We start from the raw sequence: 20,647 nt of genomic DNA, 5'->3' as shown, positions 1-20,647 counted from the left end.
ATGATTATTCATATTGAAATGAGAATATCCGCATATAATGTACAGTCAACATTGTTCAAACTATAGGGTAGGGCCACATTAATGGGCAATAAAAGTTTTGCATGAGAATAGGAAATAAAGAAAACAATCTTTAAACATATTTTTTTCAGGAATAGCGGAGGCATAGTAAGTCATATTGTTAGGAAGCATCCTCAAGTAGAAGAGACTCATATTTTTTTTAATAAAGAACCCCCCCCCCCCCCCCCCCGGGTAGAAAGTGGCCACAGTTGACGATCAAAATCTCACATATTACGAAATAAAGAAACCAACGTTAAAAATATTCTAAGCAAGAACATCAGAGGCATGATAAGCCATGTTGACATTGAAGCATCCTCAGGTAGTGTAGATTCAGATTTGTTCAAATGATGATCTCCGGGTTTACGGTCGGGCCAAAATAGGCTATCAAAGTTTTACAAAGGAATATCTGGTGAATACATCTTCTAATGAAGATGAAGCCGGGCCATATATCAGGTGAGCGTTTTCGCCTCTTCTTCTTCTTTCAGGTTTACCTCCTTTACTGTTTAAAGAGCAAATTTATTTCTAGAAATAAAACATGTGAAACAAAAACCGTGGATAATCAAGTAGTCAGAATTAACTCATGTTCTTCAGTTCTGATGTGGGCAACATCTTATATCATTTAATTAACCAAATGTTTATTTTACAGACCCACTGTTCTTTATAATTTTAATAGAACCCATTTGAAAATTTATGTATTTTGTGTGATACTGGCACCCTACTACGATGTAAATGCAATCCATGAGTTTTACAACTGAGTTCAATTAAGCGAGCTTTATATTTTTAGTATGATGACTGCTATGATAGGCTTGATAGCTTGTCTAGATCTGGTTATTTTTTCATTTTTTTTTTTCTGTAACTTCTTTTTTTTAATCTGGTGATTGTCTTTGTACCTTGCAAATTGCTTTCTCCAACTTCTGAGGAAGGAACTTGAAGTATTTTAAAATTTTAGGCCTAGATTCATAATAAACTGAAGGATCCCGTTGATTTAATGAAAATAATATAACAAGAAGGCACACATGTACGAGAAAATTTTTGTATCATCATCAGTTTGATTGATTATTCTAGTTTTACGTCCCTTGCAGGGTTTTTTTTTTATCTCCTATGAGATGACACCAGATACCTGTGAAGGGCTTCAAAAATTAGATCTGCACTCGGCTCTCAACGCCATTGAGGAGTGGCGGTTCTTAAAAGTTTCATTCTAAAGACCCTGAAGCTCGTGCTTGGCAAAGGAACAGTTGGTACCTATTTTATCCACTTAGATTTGTCATGGTTTGGGTGGCTTACATATAGCAGCACCTCTACGTTTATCTTTATTAATTGAATAACGATCAAGGAAAACTTGAAAATAACTAATCGACAAGAGGATAATAGGCTTTTACTCCAACAGTTTCAATATTTCCAGGGCTGATAATGAATAATAATCCAGACATAAAGGAGATCTCTCACTGGAAGGTTATTAATCAGTCCTACAGTACTGATGAGTTTTAAAGTTAATTCAATATTTTATGACAAATTGGAAACGGTTTGTCCGACTAAATAGAAAAATGCAAAAATATTTTCTGTGAAATATTGGTATAAAAGTTTGTGGGTGGCATACATAGAGGGTAATTGATATCGTGTTAGGCATGGAGAATTTTCATTTAAGGAGTGTATATGTTTAAAATCATTAGCTTTTGTTGAACAGGAAGAGCTGAAATCGAATGCGAAATTGATGATGTTGCATATACACTATCAATATTTTATCAGTTACTTCGACATGTCATTTATATCAAGTGGTTTGTCAGGATCAGTGATGAATCATAGTTTTATAAAGACAAAAAGTAAATTTATTTCAGACACAGGACGGAACATGGACAATATTTACACACCACCGGTACAAGCATATATCTCACAATATACATTCATACCCGTATATGAGAAAGAATATACGTACATTGCCTTTTTACAACATTGTAGGTTACTTTGCCAATAAACTATTATTTTAAATAATAATTATTGTGAAAAATTTTAGGAAATATCACAGAAACGAGAGCTCTTCTCATCCAAGATCAACATTTGTAAGATACACGACATAATTAACATAATTAGAATGTTTGAATACAAGCAGAATTGTTGACAATGTAAACTAACGTATGTAAAAATGATATGTAAAGCATAAAGTAAAAAATGCAACATGTCACTGAAAAATGCCAGTCAATCCTTTTTTATCAGCCTATATAAAATTCGATTCTTTTTCTTTCAAAATTGTTTTCGTTCAAAAATGTGTTTAAATAAAGTGTCTGGGATTTTTCTTGTCATGAACATCCGCATTCTGTAACTATCATTCGAGGAAGTTTACTTATAATCACTGCTCCGGTATTGTCAAAGTACATTATACGTAAGGGCTTGTTTTTCTTCTCTGTGCAGTGATATGTATAATTGAACTTTCGGTCCCAATGAGAACCGGAATTGCAGCCCCCAATACACATATTAGTCTTAAAAGATGGTGGAGAAATGACCCAATCGCTCCAGCCAGCTTCCGCAAAAGAAAACACAAGTGGAATTTTACAACACTGGTTCATTTGTGTATGACATTCATTGGTCTGTCTTTTGTCTCGGATATTAATTTTTGTATGGATAAGTAAGAAGGGTCTCGTCCTACTTAGTTTTCTGTTATCTAATTTCCGGGATCTTAATCGATGTCTCTTTCGTCTTCCTTTGGTTTTACCAGCACGTTTCCTCTTCCGTTTAGTGCCATGCAATAGCACCAATTTGGCAAACTTCTTGCAGCCTTTGCATCGGATATGCAACTTGATATTGGCATTATCAGATTTCAGAGCAGCTTCAATTAAAGATTTTGGCAGAAAAAGCTTAAACCAATTTGTTCTAGAAATTTTGGCTTTTCGTGAGGAAATTTGTTGAAGTTTGCGCCCCTTTTCATCAACGGTACTTAGAATGAGCCGAATCCGTCGTGGTTTCGCCTTCTTTCTAGAATTCTTACGGCGTCTCTTGAATTTCACTTGTACAAGTACACTCGCACTCTGTATTTCATGTGTACGATTGTCCTTTGTCATGGAGAATTTGAAAATATTATCGCTCGTGATATTCTCTGCAAAATAAAAAAAAGGAGCATATAGATTATCGAAAGATAAACGAATTAATTAAAAAGTCTCACAAATTAACTTAAAAATTACCAAAGTCATTGGAACTGAAACCTTTAGCAGGATAGAGGGAAGATAAAGTAACAGTGTCTTATTTCATTTTTTACAGTACTTATATATAACATAATACATACATTTGATTTCCATTTACTTTATGCATCGTGTTACTTGCAAGATTTTATTTATCGTTAAGTTTGAATTTAAAAGTTTTTTTTTCTTGTTCTTCTTGATTATCTTCATCCCTAAGTGCCAAATTATATCCAGACGAAAACGCTATACATTTCTTATCTATTTTCATAATATAAATAATTGATCATGTTTGTTTTTATTTATACAAAGACAATTTATAATTTTTGTACTTAAATTCAATTTCATATTTAATCTCTTTTTCAAAATTTAATGAAACAAACATTCTGAGAGTATTGCATCAGCATTACTACTCCTCTATCGGCAAAATGTAATTTGTTGGCATTAAAAATTATAGAGGCACCAATTCCGTCAAAAATCATCGGAGCGTATTGAAATGCAGACTTTCTTTAACTCATTATGATAAACTCACATAAACAAAATCAGCTTAATTCTGTATTCTTTCTTAAGTGTGTAAGAAAAAAATGCGGAAACCAATAGGGACAGACTGACATACAGAAAGAGTGACAGATATACAAAAAGACGCCTAGACAAACAGATGGACAGACGAGGCAGAATTCTTTAGTCTCCAACGGTTTCATCGGTAGGTGAGTAATATAAAATGCAGGTTTTGAATATTTAACAGATAGTACGTAAAACATATCTATTAAAAGGCAAAAAAAAAAATGCAAGATAAGATATGCTGTAATAGTCTTAACTTTTATTTTCAAATTCTGTTGGCTTTCACTAAATAAAAGTTTGAATGTATTGAATCTTTAGAATTAGAATAATAATTGCTCATTGAAGAGTAAAATTTCCAGGAACAACTCATGCTTGAAAATGAATGTCAGTTTGATAAATTAAAGCATTTTAATCACATTCTTATAGGGAGAAAAAACAGTCAACTATTCTTTCCAAATTTTAATTCTAGAAGCTACTTTTAAATAAGCAAGCAATTGAACAAATATCAGCTGAATTTGATAGTGCAGGGGAAAAACAAATTCTTGCATACCTTCGGGCGAAAGAAATTATTTTTAGAAGTTGTTTAAGATATACTTGAAGGTATTTGGCACAATGTTCTCCTGCCGAGTTCCAGCAGTTTAATGATTACGTAGTTAATCAATTGTACATTGAATTATATAAAACTGGAATATATCAAGTTTTATGTTTAAAAAGACTAAAAATATGCATTATGAGCGTTCGTTGTACCTGACTTAATTTAGAAATAGATTATATTTACATTTTTCTGCTTTGTATTCAAAACACAAAATAGGAAGAACCAGAGATGATTCGGGAATAAATACAGGTACATTTGTATGCAATGAAATCATATGCATAATGGACACTTTAAAAGTTTATAAAATTTTAGTCATTTTTGTCAAAAAAAATCTGGCAGAGATTTTTAATTTCGAAAGATACTGTCAAGATAAACATTGTAAATGCATTTGATTTTGCAAATGAAATACGAATTAAAATATATTTCTCTATAAAGGCAGTATACATATTTAGAATTTTGAGTGTTAATTCGAGGAGAAAATTGTTTTGCAACGGGTCTAGAATTTGAAACATTTCCATTATGGTCAGATTAAAAATTAACATGATTGGTTGTTTTATTGATTAATGTATGTTAACGTCCCGGTGAAAGAATTTTTCACTCGCATAGCTATAGAGACGTCACCATAAATGCGAAAGAACAGTTGCTAACTATTTCTTATAGACTTTGGTGTGTCTGTTCCGGCCAGGGCTTGAATTCACGACCTTCTGATCTCAGAGCAAGCGCTCTACCGACTGATCTATTGAAGAATTATACTTAGCACTTTCCATAACACAAATAAAAGTGGCTTGTTTAATTTGTACAAGAAATATACATTTTGCCTGACAAGTCTGTGTGATTTACACACCAATAACTCACATAAAACTTTAAAACATTCCTTAAGAGTATATCAGGTTATTAATATATTCGATCAGTGCATACTATCTATTCAAGATATATTACTAAAGTCAGGTACTCTTCACACAATTGCTCTGAAAAATATAGTTCCATTCATGATCAGTAGATACAACATAACAACAAATGTTTAAAATAATGATGTGTATGTAATACGTTAAAGAAAACAAAATTAACGTTAAAAGATTTTAAGAAAATCGCTTACCCCGAGAAATTTAAATAAAAAGTATTTATATTCCTACGCAAGTTGCCTCCTCAGTCTTTTTCACGAAAATATATAGGTCATTCTTCGATTGATAATGATAAATCTTTTCACCAATTATATTACTTTCATGATTATTGTTCGTTAATTGTCGTATATTTTCTGAGTGAAAATGTTAATCATTAATTGTATGTGTGTGTTTTCTCTTTATTGAAATAACGGAATGGTTACGTACAACACCTTCTCGGCAAAACAACGTGTTTTTCCGGGCTCGCCAGAAAGGTCTGAGAATCTCATCGCACGTGTGTAGACTTAGCTTATTTGGTCTTGCAAGTACAGGTATGTGCACTGTTTGCTAATGCATGACGCTTAGACTGGGTGACAGTATTTGCAACGGACATGAAGAACTATACACCAGTTTCATAACAAGTGCAGTTTTTTTTTTTAGAAATCATCTGAGCACAGTGAAAATTAAAACAAAAAGTCGAATATCTTGGATATGGGGTAACCCATATCTATTCTTGTTTTAGAATTAGCAGCGAACAAGTGTGACACTGCAGAATTATGGACTGTAATAAACAATGGATAATTAATTTCTAGTACATGATGGCTTTATGAAACTAAGACATCCAACAGTTTTTCAGTATTTATGTGACGAGATTATTTCCTAAAATAGTTTTACATGATTGCTTATGTTTCAATAGCTTTACTGAAGAATAGTGCTTACGCACAAGTTGAAAGTCTATCACGTGTACACACAGATAGCATCACAGATTGTTTTTTTACCCAAATGAAAGATAAGTATCAGCTTGCTTTAATTTTAATTGCTCTAAGGATTATATGTACACATTTACCTTCAACATATCAAGATGAATTTAAATGTTTTGTCTTTCACAAAATGAAAAAAGTGAAAATAACGACAGTGCTGGATCTAAAAAAAAAACCAAATCCGAGTCGAACAGGGCACAGAACACAAACCCCCGGAAACCCCAGAGGTAGGACCAGACGCCCAAGAGGAATAACCATCCCCCGCTAACCGGTCACACCTGCCGTGAGCCCTATGCATTGATCAGGCAGACAGAACATTTCGTAGTCAAACTTAGTATAATAACAAAGGTCTAACGAGAGGCCTGGTACATATATGAAACAGGTCAGCCAAAACATAACCCAATCATAGGTTATAATTGTTAACACGGTCATTATAATGAAAATAGAATCCAAGAAACGCTGACCTCAAACGAGGTCGCTGAAACACCCGCATCACCAACCCATCCGCTAGCAACACGCCTCGGCCCCAAAACTGACCGCACCCAGAGCGCCCCCCCCCCCCCCGCATCAAACAGGTTGAAAGATGCTGTCTAAATTTAAATCTGTCAAAATAATCCAATATCAGTAATATATACATGTATATACCTTTAATGGACATTGAAATTCTTACATTGCAGATACATACTGTTCATGTTTTCATATTTTTTCACCCATTTTACACTTTTGAAAACCGGCACCATTGCTATATACCCTATAAACATTTATATTTTCTAACACTTAAACAAATGTATACTTACCGACTGGTTCGGAAAAGGCAATTATTTCTTGAATTTCGGTAAAGCATTTGTTTTCGTGTTTTAACGGTGTTGTCACTGACTTCTCGCTTTCTTCTTCAGTAACCCCTGGATCATCCTGCGGGGGTCTTCCTAGTTTTGTCAAGATAGCGTCTCTGATGATTTTTAAGCTTCGTTCCCTCTGTATCATTTTGTTGAAGTCAACTTTCTTACCGGGAAAATTATCTGCATTGATACTGCATAACAATACATACAGACTGACAAACACTCCGTAATAACGCGCTGTAATGACGTGAACTTTAAATGCCATCTTCTTCCTGGAATGCTCTAGACAGTAAAGTGGTAAATGGAATCTTTCAGAAAGGTTGCTATGAAAGCAAAAAATATCAAAGGAAATAAAGAAGAGCCACATGCATTTTGAACATCGGAGATGATTACTGAGTCTCAGCGCTGCTGCAGCCTTTTCTTTCCCAGTGATAGGATGTCAATTTGCGTTCGCTTTAATAGAAGTCTGCTTCAGCAACAAATCGGTGTATTCATACGAGGAGGGTCACAGCAATCATTCCTTGTTTACGCTGCGGAGGTATTTCTAAAACCTTATCAGGTTAACATTTATTTCTCTGATTCGACCACTGTACGGTAGAGATGTATTGATGAAAAGAGTAACACATAAAGACTTTCCGACATTCAAATTACCCTTGAATAATGATAAAACAATGGTCTTCATGATAAGTGAAAGAAAAAACCAAAATGTGTGTTCGACTCTGTTTTCATGAGGAAAGTATAGTTCGTGGAGCCTTTTATATTATGAGCATTGAATTTACGATAAAACGATACAATGCTTATTTAATTTTGGATATGATAGATACATAATACACATGTTGTTGATACCCTTAATTCAAATCACATTTAAAACATACCCTAACAAAAAAATACTATAGTTAAATATAGTTTACTATAGTAAACTTAGTAAATTATAGTAAATCAAAGTGTCAAAGTGATCACTATATTAAATCAAAGTTTTCAAAGTGTTCACCATAGTGCCATAGTGATCACTATTAATAGCAAATCAAAGTTTTCAAATTGATCACTATAGTATCATACATGTAGTTATCACTATAGTAAATCAAAGTTTTCATAGTGATCACTTTAGTAAATCAAAGTTTTCAAAGTTATCACTATAGTAAATCATAGTGTCAAAGTTATCACTATATTTTACTATAGTAAACTATAATTAACTATAGTATTTTTTTGTTTCAGTAATTGTAGTATGAAAAATATCATGAAATTTTAAATTGACTCATTACAGCTCAACACATCTTCCTTGAATTTTAAAGAAAAAACAAACTTAATTACGAATTGACAATAATCAACTGTTAATCAACTGATAGGCTTGACGTAGTTTCGAAGGAATTAATATTGGGTATGTATTCATTACCTAAAGGCAAATAAGAGGCGAGAAAATCACTGTGCATATACATATTGTCATAATCAAGTATCGATAAGAAGCAATTGCAAAAATGCTTCCTCAGTTAATTCGCAAAATAATGATGATGAAGTCAGGATAAAAGAAGGGGGTAGGCCAAAAGCTACATGTACATACTGTATGTAGACAATGCCAAATGTTGAACATGTAATTCTGTATTTTTTTTTTATATATTCATGACTATGTTTATTTTATAAGTTTATATAAACATGAACATTAAAGTATTTCAATTTTCTTATAAGCTTGCATTTTTTTTATTTCAATTACTTTTCCTTTTCCTTGTCAATAAACACCTGCAAATTATAATATCGAGTATAGTATTTGGAGATTTTTTTATGTACTTAGAGAACATTAACAGTGTATTTACCTGGAAGATTTGTTTACTTTCGCCAACTAAAAAGTATACTTCAAAGTAAACCAGTCTGTAAAAAAAAAAACGCTTTCACATATTTTCAAAAAGCAAAAGAAAACAAAATCCCAAAGACATTACCCTACTACATCATATGATTAGGTAAACAAGAAATATTTCAGTAAATTCTGTTGGAACCGGCAGGGAACTTTGAAATATGTCATGTAATTGAAAAATTAGCATTCTAAAATCGTAGAGGCGACTGTAAAAATGAATACCAGAATATTTCTTACCTTGATATTGAAAAAAAAAGTTTTTGTTTTATGGCGATGTACGACTTCATTTAAATTTATGCCAGACTGTATAAGATACCGAAATCTTGACTTCGTACGTTTTCCCCCTATTGCTTTTTACGAGTCTGGTTGTCTCGAGTTTGAATTTCTTGTTGTAAACGTCAGCTTTAAATTGTCTGATTTTTCGAGAAAAAAAATATATAAACTTGAAGAAGTGCGTTAGGGTGATGACAAAATGAAATGAGGAAAAAGCGCAATCAAAAATTTCAAGGTCGAAGAATGCCAATCACTGCCAGGGTGGGAACAGAGAGACACAAAAGAATTTAGGATTCAGGAATCTTAACAGGCAGTTTTAGTATTCAATATAGCTTTTTTTCTTGACCTGTATTGCTTTCTGTTTTTCTTTCAAATTTCATCGACACTTTAAAAAATCTCAAAATATGCATATATTATTTTTTTATTAAAATACACGTTATCTAAATCTTACTTTTTTCTCTATCTTTTGTATTGATTTGCTTAATAGTTGAAAATTTTTACCGCCATTTTTACCCGATAAAAATTACTCAGCAATACAGACATACACTGTATTATATTGTCTGTTTTAACCCACAATTTTTGGAAAATATTTTACATTGCTTGCATGCAAGTGTTTTGAACAGGAATTGATCATTTTTTTTAATTAAGCTGCTCAGAAAAAAAATTAAACTTAAAAAAAAAAACCTACCGAATTAAAAATTTCAGTATCAGAAATGTAAACCTTGCTTGATGAAGGGGTACTTACTTTCCAATTTTTTTTTGTAGCACTTATACTATAGATGTTCCAAGCGACTTCAACTGTTTAAAGGATTCATAATTTTCCATTTATGGGACAGTAATGGATATATTATTTTCAAATGAAGTACATGTATGAAATCCCAGATTGACACAATTTTTTATTTATTTATTTATTTATTTATTTATTTATTTTGCATTTTTACATCCATCTGTATCCTGCTGTATACAATTCCTTAATTTGTATAAAATAAATATTTTTAAATCGTCATATTTTTAGATGACGATTAACCGGTATGAAAGGATTCACATGGTTCTTTGTCTAAAATCGATTTTTTAGTTTTGTTTTGATGACTTTCCTAGCTTGTTATAATTAAGGGACAATTAAAAATCTTAACCCATTATTAGTCTTGTTTTGCTGATAAGTCTGTGCAGAGTGGTCTTATATATACATGTAGGCTATATTAAAGTAAATGTTTGGTTCATTCATTCATTCATCATTTATTTCCTCTATTACAGAGATTTTTTAACATGACAAATATAACATGAATAAATTATGAATCAATCAAAGTGTGAGGAGAAAAAAGAATACATATTATAAGTAATGAAAAAAGAAAAGAACAAAAAATCAAAGAACAAAAATACGCAAAACTGCGAATGCAGAGAATAATAATTTATGAAATGTTACATTAAAAAATAAAGTGAAATTTGGAATTTCATGACAATGTTGAAGTATAGTTTTAAAATAAAGAGAAACATCTCAGATGCAATGTTATTGTATGCAATAAAGTAATGTTAATTGTCGGCTCTATGCAACAATTGGAACCCCGTACCAGAACTCCATCTACCAGCTGCAGGTATTCATCCCAAATACAGGTGCCTGGTGTTGTAACAGAAATCGCTATTGCGTAATGATAATTTAAAAGATTAAAAGTATTCTTATCATTAAGTTTCATCTTTTTGACAATGCATTAATTTTAGGCCACTCCTATATCTGTCTTGATTCCAAACAAGAAAAAAGCTCTGTAGATTTTAAAAGCCAGAATGGATTTTGTACAATAGAATGCTTTGTATTATAAATCTTGCAGAAATATTATTAAACAGATACTATTTTTTTCACGTAAAAATTATATAAGGTAATGTTATAATTTGAAATCGAAATCGAAACATTTCTAGAAATGACTCTTTATAGCATACAGATATACATGTACATACAAAAATTCGTACATCGAAGAATTCAACTCATTTTAGAAAATCAAGCAGGCTTTCGTAGAGGTATGGGTACAATAGATCATATTTTTTCATTATATTCTCTTGTAGAACTTTTTAGAAGACATAAAATGAAATTGTACTGTGCATTTATAGATTTTGAGAAAGCATTTGATTCGGTTTGGCATGTCGGACTATGGAATAAAGTTTTACAAAATAATATTGATGGAAAATGCTTTAAGATTATAACCAACATGTATAAAGGTATTAAATCAAAAGTAGTAGTTAATGGAATAAGTTCAGAAATGTTTGAATGTAGTATAGGAGTTCGGCAAGGGGAGAATTTGTCACCATTTTTATTTTCATTGTACTTGAATGACCTTGAGGAATTTTTATCTGGAAACAAAGCTAAGGGTTTACCTTGTTTGTCAGAAAAACTCGAAAGAGAACTAAATCTCTACTTACAGCTTTTTGTTTTATTATATGCAGATGATACTATTTTGTTATCAGAAAACGCAGATGATTTTCAGTACATGCTAAATACGTTTTCTAAATATTGCAAGACATGGCACCTTAAGGTTAATAGTAAGAAAACAAAAGTTGTAATATTTGGTAGAGGTAAAAATAATAGCTCTTTTACATTTGAAGGCTCCAAGCTTGATATAGTTGACAACTTTAAATATTTAGGTGTTACATTTTGTAAAAGTAATTCTTTCAATTTAAATACCAAAGAATTATATGACAAAGCTACTAAAGCAATGTATAGTGTTATTGGTAGATGTAGAAAACATAACTTATCAATGGATTGTAAATTAGACATGTTTGATAAAATTATCAAACCATTACTTCTATATGGATGTGAAATGTGGGGTTTTCACAATACTAAACTAATAGAGAAATTACACCTAAAATTTTGTAAACATATTCTAAGCTTGAAAACATCAACACCAAACTTTATGGTGTACGGAGAACTTGGTAGACACCCTTTATTAATTGATATCAAAGTTAGAATGATCTCATTTTGGGGTAAACTTATTAATGCTCAGAGCTCTAAATTGTCTGCAAAACTTTTATGTGCATTGAAAATATGTAAGAATCCATGGTGTGATTTTGTTCAGAAAATTTTAAATGAATGTGGATTGACTTATGTGTGGTATGAAAATTCAATTAATATATCTTGGCTAAAAAATAAGGTATATACCACTCTCTTAGATCAGTTTAAGCAAACATGGTTTAGTGATGTACAAACTTCCCCTAAAGGTTTGAACTATAGAATTTTTTAAAAATCATTAATCTTTGAAGACTATTTGTTGAATTTGCCTCCTAAACAATCCAAGAAATATTGTTTATTTAGAACTGGGAATACAAAATTACCAATTGAGACTGGTAGATGGTTTAACATCCCTAGAGAAAATAGAATTTGTAAATTATATAACAGCAACGAAATTGGGGATGAATTTCATTATTTATTTAAATGTACTGATGTGTCTATAAAGAACTCAAGAGTTATGTATTTGTCAAAGTATTTTCATTTGAATCCAAATGTTTTGAAATTTGAAATGCTTTTTAATGTAACCAATACTAATCAACTTAGAAAAATTTGTAAATTGTTAGATATTATAATTGAGAGAGTTGGCTCTCTTGGTTGACATACTCTGTTACCCCTTCTTCAGGCATGTAATATTTTCTGTTTATTATACTGTACATATCTTCTCTTCACTGTTTTGTCAGTTATGAGAATAAAGTTCAAGTTCAAGTTCTCATGGCTCAGCGTCTCATTCCTATAAGTGTTGTATAATTCTTTACTGCAAGTCCTTCAATGACATAATTTGAAAATAATCCATATCATTAAATACTTTGTACGAAAATAAAAGCTAAGTCCATTGGGCGAGGTTTTAATTTTCTAATAAACTTTTATCTAAATAGGAGGATTTAATTGCTCAACAAAATTAACAAAGCACAATTTGCTTCCTTTATACGCCTAAAATACGATAAGAAGACAAAAGTTAAACACTGATTAACAGTAACTCATAGGAATACGATTTCATTCAACATTTTTTTTTTACTTCACAGATACACGTGTGTTTGGTTTTCATTACAAAGCTTGCAATTAAGCTATTCTTGAAAGATGTCTAATAAAAGTTAAATATAGGTAAGAATCAAAGGTATAGCAACATATTCCATATAACTACGTATACATATCTCAATAAAAAATAATATAAAAATTCAGACAATTAAAAACGAAACTAAGTTCTTGAAAAATTCATAGACCATGTTTCTCAATCGTATTATTAGGTTTCTTGTTTATGTAGTTATTACATCAATGTTTAAAAAATGACAAGTAAGGATATCGTACTTTTATTTCTATTAATGACATATTTATGGAGCGGAAGAGATAAGGATAATTAAATAGACAGCAATTTTAGAATTGTTTTCATATTTCAACGATGAGTGATTAAATTTTGATGACTCAGCAACGTTCGATTTAACGTGCCATTTCGCGAATCTAGCTGCATTTCCTTGAAGAATATGGTTCAAGTGGGTGCCTTAATGCATAAGTACATGTATATTTATGCACACACTCTTACTTTTCTGCAGTTTGGTGGGAGTATGTACACAATTGGATGAAAGGCAACTATTGTTCATTATAAAATAAATAGATTAATTCTCATTTAAAAATATGAATAATTTTTCTAGGTTTCTGAACCTATTTGATGAAGATAGATTTTTACGGCAAATGTTTCATTAACAAATGATAATCAAGAAGGGATGGAAAGGTAAAATATAACTACATTGGTTTGATATATGGACCTTAGTTTCCCTCCGTCATAAACAGGCCCAATTAAAATATCCCTTACCCGAAACTTTTTGGGGTTGAGTGGGGGGTAATTAAACCTGTAATTTCCACCATAATGTTTCAATTGTCGATCAATAAAAGGTATAATACAAAAATCATGACAAGCACACACACATACGAAATGATACATTGTACCCCTAGCCCAAGCTAGTGCAATATCCTTACCAAAAACCATAAAAGTTTGAGAACAAAGTAATTGACGTCTTCCAGTAGAATACAAGGTATTGACATATAATTTTGGGTTTTCATTTCAATAAATTTGACGTGTTTCTGACTTATAAACAATAACATGCTATATATCATTTAAAGAAGAGAAAATCGCCTTTCAGAATTACTAAAAACCTAAAATAGTGACATTTGTTAAAAGGGTGGTTTTTGCTTGACGGTCAAGGAATGGTGTTAGAAAGTTAAAAGGCAATATACCAACCATTTATTCTTCCGCTTTCACTGAATCGGAGGTTTTAAAAGAATTATAAAGACTACTTGAAAAAATCGGTTTGGTTCAAGCAGACAAAGGCTAAAGATAATATTGTTCTTGTTTGTAAGGCTTACTATTCTAACAGAATTTTAGAAGAACATGGTTTTAATTCTACATCTGGAAAAACAAATTATATAACCACAGTTAACATTCTAAAGAAGAAATTCATATGTCGACTCGATATATCCCAGTGAGCTTGAAATCAAAGATACCACAGATTCTGACACATCTGTTTCATATTTAGATATTTTACTACAAGAAGACGTTAATGGTAACCTAACAACAAAGCATTATGATGACTTCGGCTTTTCAATCGTCAACTTCCCTTACTTATATAGCAATATACACGTACCCTTATCACCTGCATATGGGGTTTATGTCTCTCAGTTAATTCGATACACAAGAGCATGCTCTAATGAACAAATGAACAATTTCTAAAACGATGCAAGTTATTGACAAACAAGTTGATGAAACAAGGATATCAACGGTCTCGTTTGAAGTCATCATTACGCAAGTTTTACGGTCGATACAATGACCTAGTCAGCACATACAACCTATCATTGAGTCAAATACTGACCGACGTTTTTTTAATACTAATTATTAGGCCATTATTTATACACTGAACTGTCTACAGATTTTTCCGGGTTTTTCTTCCCGATCACGACAAGGAGCACTCGGCGGGTGTGACCGGTCGGCAGGGGATGCTCACTCCTCTATGGCACTTGATCCCACCTCTAAATTTTGAGTCCGTGTTTGCTCTGCTCCAAATTTGTATCGCTTCATTGGACTTTAGAGATTGAATACTGTTTGGTATCTTCATATTTCATTCTTTGAAATCACATTTCAGTCTTTAATACTTTCAACATTCTAGTCAATGAAAGTTATTCCATCTATCCTGCGTAATGTGGTCTTAAACTACATAAAAATACTTACAAAGATACACTGCGGGTCCGGCAAGTGCTCTACCTAGCCCCTATCTTTACTACTCAGAAAACTGCTATAAAGGAGAAACTTCAGACGTACTGTACTACAGTAACAGCATTACTAAAAATGGTGTAAATCAAATGTGAATTCCTAAAAACTCCAAAGAACATTTAGAAAATTTAAAACCACATTTTGTTTCAATGGTAGTTACATGTGCATTAAAACATATTTTAATACACTTTATACAACCATTCCTCATAATAAATTTAAAAAATATGCTTTTTAAAATAATAGACGACCGCCTCTTCAAAAGTAGCTCACAAATTTTCATATCTTGTACTTGGTCATGAACAAAATTGTTCTCTAAAGAATCACTCTAATTCTACAAACAATTACTCGTACTTTAATAACGATATTAATAGGATGCTAGGGTTCCTCATTGATATATAGTCTTCGGAGACGACGTCTTCCAACAAACTGTTGAAATTACGATGAACACTAACTATGTTTCCTTATTAGCCGACCTGTTTTTATAATGTATATCCCTAAGAAGCAGAGTTTATGCAAAAGACTTAAGTTTCTACACGTACATGAGTAGAAGAAAACACTTGCTGTGGTCTTCAATGAAACTTTAAGATATATCGACAAAGTTTGTTCAATTAAAAATAGTTACTTCCATTCATATGTCGACTCAATGTATCCCAGTAAACTCGAAATAAAAGACAACACAGAGTCTGCAAGATCTATTTTATATTTGGATGTTTCACTGGCCATAAACGATAAGGGTCGACTTACAACTAAAGAGTTGGCAAACGAGATGACTCCAGCATTTCCATCGCGATCGTCAATTTTGCTTATTTATGTAGTAATACAATGGATTCACACTATTCTGCTCTCACCTACATATTGCGTTTAGTCGATATTCAAGAGCACATTCAAATAACGAAAAAATTTAACAAAGGCAGGCTACTGACAGATAAGATGATGTTATAGAATTTCAAAACCCGTTTAAAGTTAGCATTTCTTAAATTCTGTGATCGTTATAATGACCTTGTAAGCAAATATAACATGCCATTGGGTCGTATTTTGACTGACGTTACGGTATTTCAAACCAATTGTAAGGCCTTTTTATACTGATCTATGCATTGGACTCACGTATTCCGCGTGGCGAAGAAGATAGAGCGTTTGCTAAAGAATCACACAGTAAGGAGTTGATCCTAACGTCGCGGGTTCGAACCCCACTGCGGTACGTGGAGACCTGTCCTTCGGATGAGACTGAATACACCAAGATCCAGTGTCGCAGATAAGTGATGGCACGAAAAAGATCCCTTGCTGCTTAAAGACCGTAAGTGTCGAATACAAGTCTACATTTGCAGTCCTCCACCGGCAAATGGTGGTATTTTAATATGAGTGAAAAACTCTCGAAGGGACGTTTAACAAACAAACAAACATAGGACTCATGTTGGGTGCCCAGTCGACAGGAAATGCTTACTTCTAAGCACTTGATCCCACATCTGGAATTTCCAGGAGCTCCGTGTTTAATGTCCTGTTCATAGATTGGTATTGTCTCGAGTTTTTCTTAAGGTTGATCACTGTTCGTTATCTTCACTTTTTTGTCCCAGAAATCGAACTCTTTTCTTAAACTTTTTGTTAAAAGTGTGTATTGTTGCTACCCGAATTGATGTCCAATTGCAATGAAATGTCATTTACAGTTTGACAAGTATAATACTGAACTCAATTTAGCACCGCTGCCGTTTTATTAGTTCGTAATAAACGATGGTCCCCCGGCTTCTTTTTTCTTGTAACATGAGAAAAGTCAATATCAATGATAAAACCAAAGCCCTAGACATGTTTCCTTTGCATTGTTTTGTTTTATCAGGTCCTTGGTCTGAATAGGACTGTTCTCAGCACTACATAAAATTTCATATATGGTCACTGCGCCGCCTTGACCTCACAATTCATTTTATCTATGTAATCATGTTTCATTGTTTTATGACCTTCGTATTTCTTATCAAAATTCTATCAAACTTGCACAAAATGCAGTCAAAATAAATATAAAAAATGTTGCATACATAATTGGAATAATTTTCCCACTTACTATCGGACTACCGGAACTGATGTCGTAGTATTAACCGATTTCATGACTGCTACGGGTACCTCTACCCCTAAAACATCGACAAATTTTGATACAAAAAAAATCTTGGAAATACCTCATGCTTTAAGTGATAATTAGTGGTGTCAAACGTTCACCCAAAAGACTTTCATTCAATAAGAAAATTTAAAACAAAACAATGTCTTAATTATTTCCGAACAACCCCCGTAATATCAACAATTTCTGAAAACTGTTCAAAATTAAGATTTTTTTTTAATCTAATACCATCCTTTTGTCTATGTGTATTATTCACATCACATTCAATATTGGATTCAGTAAGCCTAACATCAATTTAGGTTTTCATTGTCAATAACATTTTCAAAAATCCAAACAGTGGTTGGATTCTTTAAGTCAAATGCAGAGCCAAATTTTGTCAAAAACTCAAATAACAAACTAAAAAACCTTCATAAACAGCTATTCTTTTTCATGGAACTATTACAAATAGCCATGACGTCATCACTTCGTACTTCAATTTATTTGTTTACTGTTAACGTAAATAGAGGAATTTTTAAAGTTACATAAGAATGTTAACGTGGGTTGTCATGAAAAGAACGAATCTTATTCTCTGTATATGTTTCAGCATTCTTGATGTTAATTTCCCTCGCCTAAAAAGTGATATGTACTTCCTGAACTGTATTTAGCTTTGGCATCTTCAAATTTAACCAATATGATAATGAACAGAAATCAAACTTTAGAGATTTATTAGAGGTATTCAAGGTAAAACTGATGTGAAAATATATTTTTGTTTAGGGAATCTTCCTAAAGTTAATCAATCTGATGTTAACAAAAAATAATGATTCCCATTGGTAGAATACAATTCAAAATTGTGTGTCTTTCGAATATTGCGTAAAAGATGCACATTTCATAGTAGATGCCATCGACCTTACCTCATGATTCCTTGTTAAAACCACTCTCGAAATTGCTGTGCAGGATTAGTTTTTCTACGATTTTCAGGGATTTGCGTTATTAACTCTTTAAATTCAAGGGGATTCAGTAATTGGCTTGCAATAATTCACAACATTTTTTATATTTTAATTTATAAAGAGAAAACAGGGATGTGTTGTTTAAGCCATGAAAATCGTAATAATTCTTGAGAATGTTTCCTTGATGTAAAAAGAACAAAGTGACTAGATATTCTTAACCTTCCCTTATATTAAGCTCAAGTGTTGTTTCAATAATGCGTAAAACTCAAAGTAAAATGCAAATATCTCTAAATTCAAGAAATAAAATCGTGTTACTATATATGTTGTGGGGTAGGGAAAAGAATATTTTCTTAAAAGACAATATATACAATAAATGGTCCGTTAACTAACACAAAAAGCTCATACCAATGTGCGTCCCATTCCTGGATATGCAAGGCAGTTCTTTAGATACAGTACTTTACTATGTGCCGTCAGTTTTCATATATAATTATTCCTAATTTTTTCTTCAATGCAGCATTTTTATACTTCTGAAATATAGTTGCTAATTTTGTTTTGGTTACTGCTTTATGAAGAATCTGTGAATTGACTTTATCCTTTGAGTGGTATAGATTTGATTGCACTTGATTTATCTTTGCATTTATATACGTATCAAAATGTTCTTGTTTTAAAAATGACAGACATTACTTTCTGATCTCATTTTCATTACATTTATCCTTAGATATTCACTTTGAGTTACACGTACTTTCACTTTTCACTTTTCACGTACTTTCACATTCTACATGTGAATTGCTTTGTGAATTTATTTCTTTTGAAGTAAGCCAAATGGCGAATTCAACCGGAAACAGGTTTAGATAGATTGAAGAATTTAAAAGCAATTAGCTCTTTATTAAGCTCGAGTGTTTACAGTCATGATAAGATTATCAAGAAGTATGCTGGCTAAAAAATTAGCAATGCTATCTAGATTTTGTACTTTAAAGGGAGATATACATGATACATGAATCATTAGTGAGCACAATATCAGCAGATAAAACCAGAAAACGAAACAAGACATTGTGTAATATGATAAACAATATCACAAAACTAAAAGGAAACCACAACTTACAATGTAATATGAAGTAAGTATCTTGAATTAGGTGTAATTCTATCTCAGTCTTAATTGGGTAGATGTAAACATGAAATGTTTTCCCTAAACACAAAAAACTTAAGAGTAGAATGTACGCTATTATAGATTGTTTATCAACAGAAGAAATTGCACTCTTGAAGGCCGAGGATCTGAGTCGACTGAATCCGCTAATTATTCCACATGATGCCTTTGACAGGTGATTATCTTTATCCCGCCAGAGACCTGAAACAAAAAAGCCTAGAAATCACTCAAGGTCAACTAAGAAAATGAATTTCCTAGACGAGCGGGGTCGACTTGTGGGATCAAAATGAGACGAAATGGCAAAGGAAATTAAGAATGACATCTCAAAAATTGGTTCCATGTACCTAATATGATGTCATAATCGAGGAACGATTCAACTGCTTCAATGGTTTTCAAAGAAATGATTTAGTTAATGGCAAAATGACGAGACGTACCTACTTTGAAGAGGAAAATTAACAAATTAATCATTTCGTATACAAGAATGTGTACCATTTCTTCCATTACCCTTTTCATTGTCTGTTGAAAGAGACCAGCAATTGCTGCACTTTTATTTTTGACTTTTTGCTTATCTGTGAATGTGTACTTTAATACATCGTAGAAGTTTTGTCACTTACATTATTATAACTATTTGAACATTATAACCAGAATGTTCAAAGCTCTTCATTCAAACTGTGTCTTTGTTGGTTGTTTTTTTTTTCGAAAAAATTGTAAAGGCACAATATTTGTCGTCGCCTAAGAGCATTTTATGAGGCCCGTCATCATTTCTGCACTCTTCAAATATGTTAACCATGAAAATGATATTTCTGCTCATCAATTGTAGTTTCTGAGATGACCTTTAAAACTATCACAGACGAAATCTTAGCAGTACTTACATGTATATTAAGAATTGGATTTAAAACTCATGCCAAATGCATGATGATTTATCAGGATTGATTCATCTAACGTTTAATTAGCTGTACATCTATATCCTTTCTCTAAACTGATGTCAAGGGTAAGAGTCGTGTATACACGGTGAATAAACACCAA

General features: G+C 32.1%; 1 protein-coding gene across 1 annotated transcript; it reads right to left on the bottom strand.

The window, feature by feature from the left end:
• Window positions 1–1,860: 1,860 nt before the first annotated feature.
• Window positions 1,861–7,502, bottom strand: LOC133194028 (inhibin beta A chain-like). The gene is made up of 2 exons (XM_061329948.1): window positions 7,039–7,502; window positions 1,861–3,145 (listed from the first exon to the last, which is right to left on the bottom strand). The coding sequence occupies exons 1-2, from the start codon at window positions 7,445–7,447 to the stop codon at window positions 2,352–2,354; spliced, it is 1,203 nt and encodes a 400-aa protein (XP_061185932.1). The 5' UTR covers window positions 7,448–7,502; the 3' UTR covers window positions 1,861–2,351.
• Between the last annotated feature and the right edge of the window lie 13,145 nt (window positions 7,503–20,647).

The sequence above is a fragment of the Saccostrea echinata genome, unplaced genomic scaffold, assembly GCF_033153115.1.
Source record: "Saccostrea echinata isolate AGI-Se365-2 ecotype Australia unplaced genomic scaffold, CSIRO_AGI_Sech_v1 ptg000028l, whole genome shotgun sequence".
Lineage (NCBI taxonomy): Eukaryota > Metazoa > Mollusca > Bivalvia > Ostreida > Ostreidae > Saccostrea > Saccostrea echinata.
Note: the sequence above shows the minus strand (reverse complement) of the source record. Positions and strands in the feature narration are given on the sequence as shown.